At 44.1% G+C, this 16,415-nt stretch overlaps 1 protein-coding gene across 2 annotated transcripts in view; it reads right to left on the bottom strand.

The window, feature by feature from the left end:
* The window catches only part of CLCN2 (chloride voltage-gated channel 2), a 143,325-nt gene that overhangs the window by 94,811 nt on the left and 32,099 nt on the right, over positions 1 to 16,415 (bottom strand). For both annotated transcript variants that reach the window (XM_087965430.1, XM_087965431.1), the window contains exon 2: positions 2,458 to 2,614. In XM_087965430.1, coding sequence (XP_087821556.1) covers positions 2,458 to 2,614 — 157 coding nt within the window. The remainder of the gene's footprint in view (positions 1 to 2,457; positions 2,615 to 16,415) is intronic.

Below are 16,415 nucleotides of genomic sequence, written 5' to 3'. Positions count from 1 at the left end.
CTGAAGGCAGGACAAGAAGCCACGGATGGAAACTCATCAAGGAGAGAAGCAACCTAGAACCAAGGAGAGCATTTCCCAACAGTGAGAACAATTAACCAGTGGAACTACTTGCCTCCAGAAGTTGTGAATGCTTCATTAATGAAGGTTTTTAAGAATAACTCGATGACTATTTGTCTGAAATGCATAGAGTTTCCTAAACAGGGGGGTTGGACTAGAAGACCTTGAAGGTTCCTTCCAACTTTGTTGTTATTCTGTATACTCGGTTTTAAGCCTCCCTCTTTGGGGAGAAGAAGCTCTTTCAGTTGGTTCACAATTCAGGATTCCCCAACACACTTCACCAGAGGTGGGATTCAGCAGGTTCTGGCCAGTTCTGGAGAACCGGTAGCGGACATTTTGAATAGTTTGGAGAACCGGCCAATACCCCCTCTGACTGGCTCCACTCCCATCTATTCTCTGCCTCCCATTGAGTCCCAGCTGATCGGCTGGGTCTTCTTTGGTAGCCCTGCACAGGAGAACGGAGCTGGAAAGCAGGTTAGTGGGGTGGGGAGGGAATGGGGGTTTTACACTATCCTTCCCCTGCCATGCCCTCCAAGCCACGCCCTCCAAGCCATGTCACGCCCACCAAGCCACACCCACAGAACCAGTTGTAAAAAAAAATTTGAATCCCACCACTGCACTTCACGTGACTTTTTGGTGTCTGCCTCCCAAGGACTGTATGCACACAACCACACCATTTTCCTCATGCCTACATTTCTTTCTCTGTACACAGTGCCAATTTCCCAACGTCTGGCTGGGCCACCACTCCCGTTCTCCCAGGCCAGAATGGTTAATCTGCATCAAACTGGGGACAAAGGGAATTGTAATCCTATATATCCGCAAGGTGTCGGATTCAATTCTGCCGGCACAATCCTTCCTTTGACGGCAGCAATGTGCGAAAGACTTGTGAGGAGTGGCTTCTCTGAGCCTGAATAAAACGGTCATTGAAATGAACCACATTCTTTCCCTTGTGCCCAAGGAAAGCTACACGGCTGGTTGGTTCACACAATATGCTTAACCTCTTGCCTCTTGATTTGGAGTCATGATAGATAAATGGCAGCACGTCAAGTGATCTGGGGTCAGGAAGGGAGGTATTTTTTTTGGGTGGGTGGGGGGGGGCGCATGCCACTCCCCTTTCCAAGCAAACACGTAATATCCAGAACATTCATCTTATGGAGATTCTCAGTCATTCAGGTCAGGGGTCGCCAACCTTTTGGACCTCAGGGACCACCAAACTCATAATTTTAAATCCCGGGGACCACTGGACTGACGGTGGCTTGCTGACATTGGTGTCACGGTTGCCCCTAAAGTGCTTTTTCAAAAGGCAACTGGACTTTGTTTTTCCTTGAAGGCGTTTCGCTTCTCAACCAAGGAGCTTCTTCGGTTCTGACTGTTCCGGTCAGTTCTTCAGTAGGAACTGAAGAAGCTTCTTCGATGAGAAGCAAAACGTCTTCAAGGAAAAACAAAGCCCCGTTGCCTTTTGAAAAAGCACCTTTGGGAACACACACACACACACACCGGAACACAGATATTTTAATTGCACTGAATTAATTCTGGTTCTCCCCCGTTCCCAACCTGCTTCCCAGAACTGATGCATTTTGCGCCTTTCAATCAAGGAAGCCACCGAACAATGTAATCCAAACCGCTTATTTACATGCCCACGGCAAAGGACAAAATTAGCACATGGAAACCCAGAAGCCTAAGCACTTGTCTGCAAACAAAGGATGAGTTCACTGAATATGTTAAACCCTAGTTTCCCCGACGATGAACTGACGTACAAAATGCAGAACAACAGAGTTGGAAGGGACCTTGTAGGTCATCGAGTCCAACCCCCTGCCCAAGCAGGAGACCCTACACCATTTCTGACAGATGGGAGTCCAATCTCTTCTTGAAAGCCTCCAGGGATGAAGCTCCCACAACTTCCGAAGGCAACTTCTGTTCCATGGGTTGATTGTTCTCCCTGTCAGAAAATCCCTCCTTATTTCCAGGTTGAATCTGTCCTTGATCAGTTTCCATCCATTATTCCTTGTCTGGCCTTCGGGGGCTTTAGAAAATAGGTCAATCTTGTACCCAGCAATATACAGAATTGATCCTTTCTCTCCATCTTTTCCCCCCCCCCATTGCTCTCATTCAAAGAGGCTGCTGGTAGCAATAGCACTTATATACCGGTTCACAGTGGTTTACAGCCCTCTCAGATCAAAAAATTTGTTCCCCCAGGGTCCTCGTTTTAGGGCTCTCGAAAGGATGGAAAGCTGAGCCGGTCAGAATTGAACTGCCGAAGTGCAGGCAGTTGGCAGCCAGCAGAAGTAGTAGCCTGCAGTACTGAACTCTAACCACTGCACCACCACGGCTCCAGTAGATGCAAACGCACAGGGTTTAGGCCTGGCAAGAGGCATGCTCAGCCCACAACAAGTTACTTACTCCGGCAACAGGCACAGCGACCGTGGTCGTACTCCAGAAACTCGGAGGGACGGAACCGCTCCTTCGGGGAAAATCTCCAGCGCTCCTGCTGCAGCCGGACGCGAGCCGCTTCATCCTTGGCATATGCTCCCAGGTCTTGGGTGTAGCGTCCATACATCTGGGGTGAAGAGAGAAAGCAGTGGGTCAAAGGCGCTGCCATGGGAGGTCAGGAGAAGATGGCTTGGTCTACCTTCGTGCAGAGATCAAGAGGGAACGTCAACCCGACATGGGGACCCTACAGAGAGACGCGAGCCCAAAAGTTTGACTCTTTCCCCTAGAACAGCGGTGTCAAACTCAAAGCGGGGAGATCGGATCCAGCCCATATGATCTGGCCAGGGGTGGGGCTGCTGGGGGTTCGCAGAGGTTCAGGAGAGCCCCTAGCTAAGATTCTGCACAGTTTGGAGCCCTCCCAAAACCCACTCGTGGCTGGTCCCTCCCTCCCCTCCCAGGAGTCCCCACGTGGCCCGCTTTGGATGCGGGTAAGTGTAGGGTGTGTGCGGAGGCTCAGGGAAGGCTAAAAACGGGCCTCCCGGAAGTTCAGGAAGGCCGGAAATGGGCCCTCCCGAAGGCTTGAGAAATGTTTTTGCCCTCCTGGAGGCAGAGCGGCGGAGAAAAGTGGTTCGGTCTCCGCTGCTCATCGCTGCTACCAGCTCGGCAAAACCGGGCCGAACTGATAGAATACCACCACTGAATCGGGGCAGAGAACCCATTGCTAAAATTTTTGAAGTCCACTCCTGGATCTGGCCCATTGGGTCGCCCTGGAAACAGCAAAGGACCGGCCCACAGTACCTCTGCCAGGGAAAATGGAGCGCTAGGGCCACCACAAGTGCCCCTGACACTAGGGATGTCAAGCTGGCCACGCCCACCCTGGTCACGCGCACCCTGGCCACGCCCACCCTGGCCACGCCCACCCTGGCCCACCCAAGGTCAAACACAAACCCTGATGCGGCCCTCCATGAAATCAAGTTTACCTGCCCTAGAAAGTCAAAACGATGTGGGCTGCGATCCCACAACACGCCCAACTTGGTTACTGAAATCTGGGGCTCCTTGGGTCACACACACACACACCCAGCCTGTTTAGTCAGCTGACGTTTTGATACGCAGTGCAAATCCAAAAGAGGGTTAATTCGGTAAGCAGGTTAAATGCATTGTGTGAACACAGGAGTAGTGTTTCTTTTTTTCTTTTTTTAAATATAGTTTATTAGTTTTTACAATTAAAACCAACCAACACTACATACACAAATAAACGGAAGAAAAGAAAAGAAGAAAGAAGAGAAAAGAAAGGAAAATTTAGAGGAAAAAGAGAAAAAAAGAGAAAGTTAAAAGCATTCTTATTTTTACAGTTTGCAAGATCTTTTTTCATAACCTTGATTTATGTCATATACACACACCTGTTCTTTACATATATCGCTATATCGTTATTGTAGATTAATACTTTTCTCTTATGCCTTATGATATATAATTTATCTTTGATCAATCCAATTATACCAACAATTCCAGCTATCATAATATAGTGAAGTGTCTTTGTTTTTTAGCGCCAAAGTCAGTTTATCCATTTCTGCACATTTTGAAATTTTTTCGATAATCATTTCATCTGATGGAATTTGATGTTGTTTCCAATGTTGAGCGAAGGCTAATCTGGACGCTGTTAGGATGTGTATTGTTATGTATTTAGCTTTTTTGGAAATTTGTTATTTTTGATAAACAGGAGTAGTGTTTCTATGAGGCCTCCAAGCCACAAATGAGCAAAGAGATTCCCAGGTTTGAGACAGGCAGCGACAGAAATGGAGGGGTCCTTGGGGCTCTCTGAGCTTGTTTTCTTGCAGACGTTGTGGAGGGTTGGACTAGATGACCTACAAGGTTCCTTCCGACTCTGTTAATCTGTTAAATTCCCAGCTGCCTGGTTTCTAGGCCAGCACCTTCACCACTACACCAAACTACATTACAGAGCTGGTTAGCTTTAGCCATTGGGTGTCCTTGTACAGACTGCCTCATTGAGGGCAGGGGGCTGAGGGTTAATTTGGGTTCCTCCTGTTTCCTGTTCCTCCTTGCTCATGAGGTCTTGTCATGGTATGTGGGGAAGACCTTGGGGGTTCACAGCAAGGAAACCCTGCCCAGGAAATGGCCAGAGAAGAAACAGCATTGCTGGACAGTGGGAGGGTCAGAAGGGACTGTCCCTAGTTGTCTGAAGTGGTGTGGGCTTTCCTGCCTAAGCAGGGTTGGACGTGGGAGGGTCAAGAAGGGCGCAGAGGGGGGGGGGCTGGTCCCTAGCTGTCTGAAGCCTTTCCGAAAAGCTGGTGTGGCCGCTTTCCTAAGGGGCCTAGAGCGGTACCGGCGACGGCATAAAAAGGTTGGGGTCACGACTAGAAGACCTCCAAGGTCCCTTCCAACTCTGTTATTCTATTCTATTCTCAAGCTGTAAAGGAGACATTGATAGAACTGAACTTTCAGACTTGCAAGATGCAGTTAATGTGGCTTCACAATAAAGATCAATAAATGAGTCATGCTTCCTTTTGGATCTACCAGGAACTGCTAGCAGATCCTTAACTATCCCTTATCTTACACCAAGAGGGTCACACACAAGGAAAACATTTGGGGCTCTCAGCGCCAGTGACCAGTTTCTGATCCACTCTTGTGGTGGTAAACTAGCATCCGACACTTAAAATTATTCTTTATTGATCAATTGGCATTCAGGTAGTGACCAGCCGTGGGTAGAAAGATTTTTTTAAGGGGGGTGGGTATAGGTGAATTCAGAGGGAGGGTGAGTTCAGGGTCCCTGGAATTTAGGAAGAATTTTATTTCTTTATATATTGAAGTTTACACCAAAAGAAGAAGAGAGAAGCTTGGGTCTACAATGTCCCTGAGGTTAACGAAAAGACGACAAGGATACCATTCTGGTTGCATCTGCCTTATACAGCACAGATAACCCCCAACTTAATTTTTGGCACAGGAGCCCCAAAAGGTTAGCCACGACTGCCCTACACCATTTCTTGACAAATGGCAGTCCAATCTCTTCTTCGGTCTGCAGTGATGAAGCTCCCCTAACTTCCAAAGGCAATTTCTGTTGCATGGGTTGATAGTTCTCCCTGTCAGAAAATTTCTCCTTGTTTCCAGATTTAAATCTCTCCTTGTTCAGTTTCCATCCATTATTCCTTGTCTGGCCTGCCTTGGAAAATAAGTTGATCCCTCTCCTCTCTGGGGCAGCCCCTCAAATATTGGAACACTGCTCTCATGATGTGATGGGGGGAAGAGAATCACACCACGTGGGAACTCTAAACTCAAATGAATAAAGTGAAGTTTTGCCTAACATACCAAGATGGTTACCCAGCCTTGCTATGATTCGAGATGCCACCGAGCTGAAATTTCATGAGGGTAGCTCCTGTTGGATTTGACGTGATTATACAGATAGTCCCTGTTTTACAAGAGTTTGTTTTTAGTGACAGTTCAGCACTGAAAAAAGTGACTTATGACCGTTTTTCACACTTACGACGGTTGCATGGTCATGCAATCCAAAGTCTGATCCTTGGCAACTGACTTGTATTTATGACGGTTGCAACATCCTGGGATCCCTTTTGAAATCTTCTGACAAGCAGTCAATGGGGGTAGCCAGATCCCCTTAACAAACCACATCACTAACTTAACCACTGCAGTGATTCACTTAATGAAGCTTGGCAAGAAAGGCGGTAAAATGTGGCAAAATTCCAAACCCTCCCTTAGCAACAGAAATTTTGGGCTCAAATTGTGGTTGTAACTCAAGGTCTACGCGTATAAGGCAAACCAGGTCCTTGAGGAGAATGTAATGTTTAAAGTTGTTTAATATGGAGAGGTCAACAACATCCCCTAAATTTGGAAGTGCTCTAGATGCATGGCGCCTGAATTGTCACAAAAGGGGAATGATGCATTTCAGATGGATTTTTTTTTTTTTTTTACTTGTTGGCTGGGGAATTCTGGGCGTCAAAGTCCACACATCCAAAAGTCACCAAGGTTGAGGATTGGCTCTTTATCAAGGAAAAAGACATGGTTTGGTGCAAAGCCAAGGTTTAATTCATTGTTTTAAAAGTGAGCTTATCTGCACAAAAGGTTACGAGTCTTCTACTCTAGAAAAGTAGATACATTTTATTGCTTGTTTTTCTTCTTTCTTTTGCAATGTTGTTCTACATCCTTCCTACCTTTGTTCTTTATACTATCTAAGCAGACTTCCTTTAATTCTATTCATAAGTTCAGACTTTTTTTTATGTCTGTACATTTTTTATTTTATTTTATACAAACAATCCATCTTCCATTTAAACAGTGTGTGATCTGGGTACAAATATCTTGTGCAATAACAATTATAATTTATACATATTCATTGCTTAGTGCTAATACTCTATTCTTACTGAATACTAATATACATAATATATCTAATTCTCATAACATTCACCATCTTAACATTTTTAATTCTTTTCGCATGTTTACTATTTTTTGCTAGCCTTCTTTAATTTCTAACTTTCATATTTATTCTCCAGCCATTGATAAAATAATTCCCACATCACATAGTATTCAGTTTGTTACTTTTCTTTAATTGCCAGTGTTAGCGTATTCATTTCTGCACATTCTAATATTTTCCTGATCGCATTCTCTTCAGTCAGAATCTCTTCACTTTACCAATTTTGTGCAAATACAAGTTTAGACATTTTTAAAAGGAGTTGTTTGTGGCTCAGCATTAGAATTAAATTAGAATAACAGAGTTGGAAGGGACCTTGGAGGTCTTCTAGTCCAACCCCTTGCTCAGGCAGGAAACCCCATACCATTTCAGACAAATGGTTGTCCAATCTCTTCTTAAAAACTTCCAGTGTTGCAACGTTCACAACTTTTGGGGGCAAGTTGTTCCACTGATTAATTAAATACACTTTAATTGAAAAACCAAAAAGGCAGAATATTTCACAAGAAGAGTTCTCCACTCCTCTACTCGTTGCAGAATACCTTATGCTACCAGACTTGAAATTCTAGACCTAGAAAACCTAGAACTACGCCGCCTTTGGTCCGATCTAAGTATAGTATATAAAATCATACATTGCAATGTCCTACCTGTCAATGAATACTTCAGCTTCAACCATAACAACACAAGAGCAAACAATAGATACAAACTCAAGGTAAACCACACCAAACTTGATTGTAGGAAATACGACTTCAGCAATAGAGTGGTCAATGTCTGGAATACTCTCCCTGGCTCTGTGGTTTCTTCCCCAAACCCCAAAAACTTCAACCTTAGACTGTCTACTATTGACCTCACCCCTTTCCTAAGAGGTCTGCAGGGGGCGTGCATAAGCGCACCAACGTGCCTACCGGCCCTGTCCTATTGTTTCTTTTATTTTTTTTATTTTTCTTATATGTATCCATGTATTCATAACTATGTTTTTACTTATACCTATTATCTTGTAAGTAATTGACAAAAATAAATAAATAAAAAATAAATAAAATATGTTCCTGTAATCTGCAGTATATATATATATATCTAGTCTAGTGAAAAGAAGAACTAGAGGTGGCACGATAGCAGTCTTCCAATATTGGAGGGGCTGCCAACAAAGAACAGGGGATCAACGTAACCTTCAAAACACCTGAAGGTCAGGACAAAAAATAATGGATGGAAACCTATCAAGGAGAGATCCAACCTAGAAGTAAGGAGCAATTTTCTGATAATGAGAACAATTAATCAGTGGAAAAGCTGGCCTTCAGAAGTTGTGAGTGCTCCATCACTGCAGGCTTTTAAGAAGAGACCGGACAGCCATTTATTTGTGTCCTGCTTGAGCAGGGGGTTGGACTAGAAGACCTCCAAGGTCCCTTACAACTCTGTTCTGAATTGAATGCTTCATTGCTGGCATATTTTTCACAAAGAAGGCAAAGGGACTGGAAACTTGATTAAGGCAGATGGCAAAAACAAAAGGCAATGGGGGGAAAGGGGAAATTTACTTTTGCTCAGCTTCACTCACGAAAGCCAATTGTTGGAGCACAGGGTTCGTCAAGGCTAAGCAAACACATTTTTCCCTCCAGGGATGTAGAAGCCCAACAATGCAAGACAGATTAAGCGGTTGTTGGGCTGATCTATGGCCATTGTTCTCCCATACAATGCTTCTCTCAGCCAGAAATGGACAAATCAGCTGGGTCAGATCAGGCCAGCCTGAACACCCACACAGCATCAAAAAGAGGTTATTCTGGACAAGGGTGCCAAAACTGCCTCCTGTATTCATGGCCCACAGCCTTAACAGGGGGCTGGACTGGATGTCCTCCAGGATTCCTTCCGGCCCACTTAACTAGGATCCTGTATGCCAGAGCAAGCATCGAAATAGCCCAGTACAGGTAGTCCTTGACTTATGACCACAATTGAGCCCCAAATCCCCAAATGGGATTTAATTCAATCACTCAGTTATTGTATACCAAGTTGGGTCTTCAAACTTGGCAAGTTTAAGACTTGTGGACTTCAACTCCCAGAATTCCTGAGCTAACATGACAGGAGGAGAATTCTGGGGTTGAATTCTGGGAGCATTGAGATTGTGACTTCAACTCCCAGAATTCCTGAGCTAACATGACAGGAGGAGGAATTCTGGGAGTTGAAGTCCACAAGTCTTAAAGCTGTTGAGTTTGAAGACCCCTGCCATAGGCATTGAAGATTGGTGGACTTCAACTCCCAGAATTCCTGAGCTAACATGATAGGAGGAGGAATTCTGGGAGTTGAAGTCCACAAGTCTTAAAATTGTTGGATTTGAAGACCCCTCCTGTATATGATGAGTGCAGCCAGAATAGTCCTTGAATTAGGACCACAGTTGAGCCCAAAAACCTCTGTTGCTGAGTGAGACAGTGGATATATAAGTGAATTTTGCTCCTTTTTATGAACTTCTTTGACACGGTTGTTAAGTGAATCACTGCAGTTGTTCTATGAGACATGGTTGTTAAGTGAATCTGGCTTCCCCCATAGACTTTGCTAGTCAGAAGGTCGCAAAAGGGTATCAAGTGACCCCGGGGATGCTGCAACCGTCATAAATACGAGTCAGTTGCCAACGTCCGAATTTTGGTCATGTGACTATGGGGAATGCTACAATGGTCATAAGTGTGAAAAATGGTGATTTGTTCAGTGCCATTGTAAGGGAAGGGAAGGAAGAAGAAAAGGAAGGGAAGGGAGAAGAAAGGAGAGAAAGGAAGGGAAGGAAGGAAGGAAGAAGAAAAGGAGGAAAGGGGAGGAAGAGAAGAGAAGGAAAGGAAAGGAAAGGAAAGGAAAGGAAAGGAAAGGAAAGGAAAGGAAAGGAAAGGAAAGAAAGGAAAGGAAAGGAAAGGAAAGGAAAGGAAAGGAAGAGATTGAAAGAAGGGAAAGGAAGGAAAAGGAAGAGAAGGGAAAGGAAGGGGAGGGAAGAGAAGGAAAGGAAAGGAAAGGAAAGGAAAGGGAGAGAGATTGAAAGAAGGAAAGGGAGGAAAAGGAAGGGGAGGGAAGAGAAGGAAAGGAAAGGAAAGGAAAGGAAAGGAAAGGGAGAGAGATTGAAAGAAGGAAAAGGAAGGAAAAGGAAGAGAAGGGAAGGGAGGGGAGGGAGGGGAGGAAAGGAAGCCTCCAGCTTCCTACAGGCCAGTAATTTCCAACTTGAATGACTTCCAAAGAGGAATCTCTCATGCTCTGAATTTTGAGCTATGAGGTAGATGTCCTTGCAGCCAAAACTCTCCCCCAACGTCCATCACAAAGCCGTGTCCTCAACAAGCCATTTTTATCCTACGCACACAAATGACCTTCTGGAGACATTCCCCTTTGTAGACTTTGTATTTCTGCAAACTTTTGAATTCTCTTCAGACACCCTTCTTTTTATCCTGTGAAAATACCACTTTCATTACCCTGGAAATGTCCTTAAGCTGTCTAGGTGGGTTCTTTCTTTCTTTCTTTCTTTCTTTCTTTCTTTCTTTCTTTTCTTTCTTTCTTTCTTTCTTTCTTTCTTTCTTTCTTTCTTTCTTTCTTTCTCTCTTCTCTTCCTCTTCCTCCTCTCTTTCCTTTTCCTCTCTCCCTTTCTTTTCCATTCCTTCCTTCCTTCTCTCTCTGACTCTTTTTGTTCCTTCCTCCCTCCCACCCTTCCCCCTCCTTCCTTTCTCTGCCCCTTCCCTTCCTTTCTCTCCTTTTCTTCTTCCTTCCCTTCCTTCCCCTTTCCTCCCTTTCTTCTTCCTTCCTTCCTTCCCTTCCTTCCTCTCCTTTTCTTCTCCCTTCCCTTCCCTTTCTTCTTCCCTCCCTTCCCTCCCTTTCTTCTTCCTTCCCTTCCTTCCCCTTTCCTTCCTTTCTTCTTCCTTCCTTCCTTTCCTCCCTTTCTTCTTCCTTCCTTATCCTCCTTCTTCCTTCCCTTCCTTCCCTTTCCTCCCTTTCTTCTTCCTTCCCTCCTTCATTCTACCTTCCCTTTCTTCCCCTTTCCTCCCTTTCTTCTTCCTTCCTTCCTTCCCTTCCTTTCTTCTTCCTTCCTTTCCCTCCTTCTTCCTTCCCTTCCTTCCCCTTTCCTCCCTTCATTCTTCCTTCCCTTTCTTCCCTTTTCCTCCCCTTTCCTCTTTCTTCTTCCTTCCTTCCTTCCCTTCCTTTCTTCTTCCTTCCTTTCCCTCCTTCTTCCTTCCCTTCCTTCCCTTTCCTCCCTTTCTTCTTCCTTCCCTCCCTCCCTTCATTCTTCCTTCCCTTCCTTCCACTTTCCTCCCTTTCTTCTTCCTTCCTTCCTTCCCTTCCTTTCCCTCCTTTTCTTCTTCCTTCCTTCCTTCTTCCTTCCCTTCCTTTCTCTCCTTTTCTTCTCCCTTCCCTTCCATTTCTTCTTCCCTCCCTTCCCTCTTTCTTCTTCCTTCCCTTCCCTTCCCTCCCTTTCTTCTTCCTTCCTTCCTTCCTTCTTCCTTCCCTTCCTTCCTTCCTTTTCTTCTTCCTTCCTTCCTTCCCTTCCCTTTCTTTTCCTTCCTTTCCTCCTTCTTCTTCCTTCCTTCCCCTTTCCTCCCTTCTTCTTCCTTCCCTCCCTTCATTCTTCTTCCTTCTTCCTTCCCTCCCTTCATTCCCTTCCTTTCTTCCTTTCCTTTTCTTCTTCCTTCCTTCCTTCCTTTCCCTCCTTCTTCCTTCCTTCCTTCCCCTCCCTTTCATTCTTCCTTCCCTTTCTTCCCCTTTCCTCCCTTTCTTCTTCCTTCCCTCCTTCATTCTTCCTTCCCTTTCTTCCCCTTTCCTCCCTTTCTTCTTCCTTCCTTCCTTCCCTTCCTTTCCTTCCTTCCTTTCCCTCCTTCTTCCTTCCCTTCCTTCCCCTTTCTTCTTCCTTCCCTCCCTTCATTCTTCCTTCCCTTTCTTCCCCTTTCCTCCCTTTCTTCTTCCTTCCTTCCTCCCTTCCTTTCCCTCCTTTTCTTCTTCCTTCCTTCCTTCTTCCTTCCCTTCCTTTCCCTCTTCTTCTTCCTTCCCTTCCCTCCCTTTCTTCTTCCTTCCTTCCTTCCGTCCTTTCCCTTCCCTCCCTTTCTTCTTCCTTCCTTCCTTCCCTTCCTTTCCTCCCTTTCTTCTTCCTTCCTTTCCCTCCTTCTTCCTTCCCTTCCTTCCCCTTTCTTCTTCCTTCCTCCCTTCATTCTTCCTTCCCTTTCTTCCCCTTTCCTCCCTTTCTTCTTCCTTCCTTCCTTCCCTTCCTTTCCCTCCTTTTCTTCTTCCTTCCCTTCCTTCTTCCTTCCCTTCCTTTCCCTCTTCTTCTTCCTTCCTTCCTTCCCTTTCTTCTTCCTTCCTTCCTTCCTTCCGTCCTTTCCCTTCCCTCCCTTTCTTCTTCCTTCCTTCCTTCCCTTCCTTTCCCTCCTTTCTTCTTCCTTCCTTTCCTCCTTCTTCCTTCCCTTCCTTCCCCTTTCCTCCCTTTCTTCTTCCTTCCCTCCCTTCATTCTTCCTTCCCTTTCTTCCCCTTTCCTCCCTTTCTTCTTCCTTCCTTCCTTCCCTTCCTTTCTTCTTCCTTCCTTTCCCTCTTCTTCTTCCTTCCCTTCCTTCCTTTCCTCCTTTCTTCTTCCTTCCTCCCTCCCTTCATTCTTCCTTCCTTCCTTCCCCTTTCCTCCCTTTCTTCTTCCTTCCTTCCTTCCCTTCCTTTCCCTCTTTTCTTCTTCCTTCCCTTCCTTCTTCCTTCCCTTCCTTTCTCTCCTTTTCTTCTCCCTTCCTTCCATTTCTTCTTCCTCCCTTCTCTCTTTCTTCTTCCTTCCCTTCCCTTCCCTCCCTTTCTTCTTCCTTCCCTTCCCTTCCTTCTTCCTTCCCTTCCTTCCCCTTCCTCCCTTTCTTCTTCCTTCCTCCTTCCCTTCCCTCCCTTTCTTCTTCCTTCCTTTCCTCCTTCTTCCTTCCTTCCTTCCCCTTTCCTCCCTTTCTTCTTCCTTCCCTCCCTTCATTCTTGCTTCCCTTTCTTCCCCTTTCCTCCCTTTCTTCTTCCTTCCCTCCCTTCATTCTTCCTTCCCTTTCTTCCCCTTTCCTCCCTTTCTTCTTCCTTCCTTCCTTCCCTTCCTTCCTTCTTCCTTCCTTTCCCTCCTTCTTCCTTCCCTTCCTTCCCCTTTCCTCCCTTTCTTCTTCCTTCCCTCCCTTCATTCTTCCTTCCCTTTCTTCCCCTTTCCTCCCTTTCTTCTTCCTTCCCTCCCTTCATTCTTCCTTCCTTTCTTCCCCTTTCCTCCTTTCTTCTTCCTTCCTTCCTTCCTTCCCTTCCTTTCTTCTTCCTTCCTTTCCCTCCTTCTTCCTTCCCTTCCTTCCCCTTTCTTCTTCCTTCCCTCCCTTCATTCTTCCTTCCCTTTCTTCCCCTTTCCTCCCTTTCTTCTTCCTTCCTTCCTTCCCTTCCTTTCCCTCCTTTTCTTCTTCCTTCCTTCCTTCTTCCTTCCCTTCCTTTCCCTCTTCTTCTTCCTTCCCTTCCCTCCCTTTCTTCTTCCTTCCTTCCTTCCCTTCCTTTCCTTCCTTCCTTTCTTCTTCCTTCCTTCCCTTCCTTTCCTCCCTTTCTTCTTCTTTCCCTTCCCTCCTTCTTCCTTCCTTCCTTCCCTTCCTCCCTTTCTTCTTCCTTTCTTCCCTTCCTTTCCCTCCTTTTCTTCTTCTTTTCCTTCCCTTCCCCCCTTTCTTCTTCCTTCCCTCCCTTCGTTCTTCCTTCCCTTCCTTCCCTTCCTTTCCCTCCTTTTCTTCTTCCTTCCTTCCTTCCCTTCCTTTCCCTCCTTTTCTTCTTTCTTCCTTCCTTCCCTTCCTTTCCCTCCTTTTCTTCTTCTTTTCCTTCCCTTCCCTCCCTTTCTTCTTCCTTCCCTCCTTTTCTTCTCCCTTCCCTTCCTTCCCTTCCTTCCCCTCCTTTTCTTCTTCCCTTCTTTCCTTCCTTCTCTTCCTTTCCCTCCTTTTCTTCCCTTCCTTCCCCTTCCCTCCCTTTCTTCTTCCTTCCTCCTTTTCTTCTTCCTTCCCTCCTTTTTCCTTCCTTCCTTCCTTCCCCTCCTTCCTTTCTTCTTCCTTCCCTTCCTTTCTCTCTTTCTTCTTCCTTTCCTTCCCTTCCCTCCCTTTCTTCTTCCTTCCCTTCCCTCCTTCTTACTCCCATTCCATTCCCTTCCCTGCCCTGCCTCTTGCCTGGTTTGCTAATCTAAAGTTGGTTATGTTTCCCTTTATTTGTGCGGGCTGCTTTGCCAGGACATGGTGTCCTTCACCCAGGGCAGAAGACAAACCAGTGCCTGAAACAGGGGTTGTGTTTTCAGAAATTATGTGTGCCAGAATGTTGCAGGCATCAGTGATTTATCCCCACCCCCATTACAATCTTTTATTTTCAATCTACTTCTAAATAGCTGGGAAACGCAAGCTAATTTTGTCTAATCATTTGTCTTTCTTCTCCATTCCGTATTCTTTTACTGGTTCTTTCTTCCTACTAGAATTCGAGTCCTCTCATCTTCAGTCTATAAACACCCTTTTAGGAATTTTTTTGTTAAATTTGCTTCATCTATTTTTTTATTTCCTTTTATAGAAATTTTATTTATTTACTTTACTATTTATTTATTATTTTTATTTTGTTTTTTTTACTAATCCTCCCATCCTTCCTTTCACCCATCCTCTCCCACTTGTGACTGTATGACTGTAACCTTGTTGCTTGTATCCTAATGATTTATATCGACTATTTCCTAGTTTGATTTGATTGCTTATTGCACCCTATGACTATTATTAAGTGTTGTACCTGATGATTCCTGGCTCTTGATGAATGTCTCTTTTCTTTTTATGTACACTGAGAGCATTTGCACCAGGACAAATTCCAGTCACACTTGGCCAATAAAGAATTCTATTCTATTCCTATTCTATTCCTATTCTATTCCTATTCTATTCCTATTCCTATTCTATTCTATTCCTATTCTATTCCTATTCTATTCTATTCTATTCTATTCCTATTCTATTCCTATCCCTATTCCTATTATTCCTATTCTATTCTATTCCTATTCTATTCCTATCCTTATTCTATTCTATTCTATTCTATTCTATTCTATTCTATTCTATTCTATTCCTATTCTATTCTATTCCTATTCTGTTCCTATTCTATTCCTATTCCTATTCCTATTCCTATTCTATTCTATTCCTATTCCTATTCTATTCTTTCCTATTCTATTCTATTCCTATTCCTATTCTATTCTATTCTATTCTATTTCATTTCTATTCTATTCCTATTCCTATTCTATTCTATTCCTATTCTATTCCTATTCTGTTCTATTCCTATTCCTATTCTATTCTATTCTATTCCTATTCCTATTCTATTCCTATTCCTATTCCTATTCTTTCCTATTCTATTCTATTCCTATTCCTATTCCTATTCCTATTCTATTCCTATTCTATTCTATTCTATTCTATTCCTATTCTATTCTATTCTATTCCTATTCTGTTCTGTTCTATTCTATTCCTATTCTATTCCTATTCCTATTCCTATTCTATTCCTATTCTATTCTATTCTGTTCTGTCCTATTCTGTTCTGTTCTGTTCTGTTCAGTTCTGTTCTGTCCTATTCCTATTCTGTTCTATTCTATTCCTATTCCTATTCCCATTCCTATTCTATTCTATTCCTATTCTATTGCTATTGTATTCTATTCCATTCCATTCCCAATTCCCAATTCCCAATTCTATTCCTATTCCTATTCTATCCTATTTCTATTCCTATTCTATTCTATTGAAATATAAACATACATACATACATACATCCTTACATACATTAAATAAGATAATGGAGATTTTAATATCAAGTAATTAGTTAAAGATTGAAACTATTATATAACCATTACTTTGATGTTAATTGGCACATTTTTTTCATTTTCTTTCATTCAACATGTGGGAAGGGATGTCCACTAAACGAGCTGGAGATGAACTTAGAAGGCCTAAATATTCCCTTCCAACTCTATGATCCAATGATTTTATATGATTCAATGAGCTACTCAAATGGCAGAATTGTCCCTTCTTCATCACGTAAAAACACAGAATGGAACCACAGTATGCTTTCCAAGGTGGAAAAAATTAACACTAATCTGATTTTCAAAGAACGGAGTACGGCCACAGAACTCCCCCGCCATAATACAGGTAGTCCTCAACTTACAACAGTTCATTAAGTGACCTTACAGAGTTACAACGGCACGGAGGAAAGTGACCGACAACCATTGCAGCATCTCCAGGATCAGGTGATCAAAATTCAGATGCTTGGCAACTGACTCATCTTTATGACCGTTGGTAGTGTCCTTTCTAACAAACAAAGAAAAAAACAAACAAACAAACAAAAACCAAGCTGAGCTTGTCGATCAGAAAGGTCGGCAGTTTGGCAGTTCGAATCCCCAGCGCCGCGTAACAGAGTGCGCTCCCGTTACTTGTCCCAGCTTCTGCCAACCTAGCAGCTCGAACGCATGTAAAAAAACGCAAGTAGAAAAATAGGGACCCCTTTGGTGGGAAAGTAACAGCGTTCCGTGCACCTTCGGGCGTT

Source organism: Notechis scutatus, chromosome 4 (assembly GCF_049901735.1).
Source record: "Notechis scutatus isolate UNSWTSFEM ecotype Mainland chromosome 4, rNotScu1.2, whole genome shotgun sequence".
NCBI classification, from domain to species: Eukaryota; Metazoa; Chordata; class Lepidosauria; order Squamata; family Elapidae; genus Notechis; species Notechis scutatus.
Note: the sequence above shows the minus strand (reverse complement) of the source record. Positions and strands in the feature narration are given on the sequence as shown.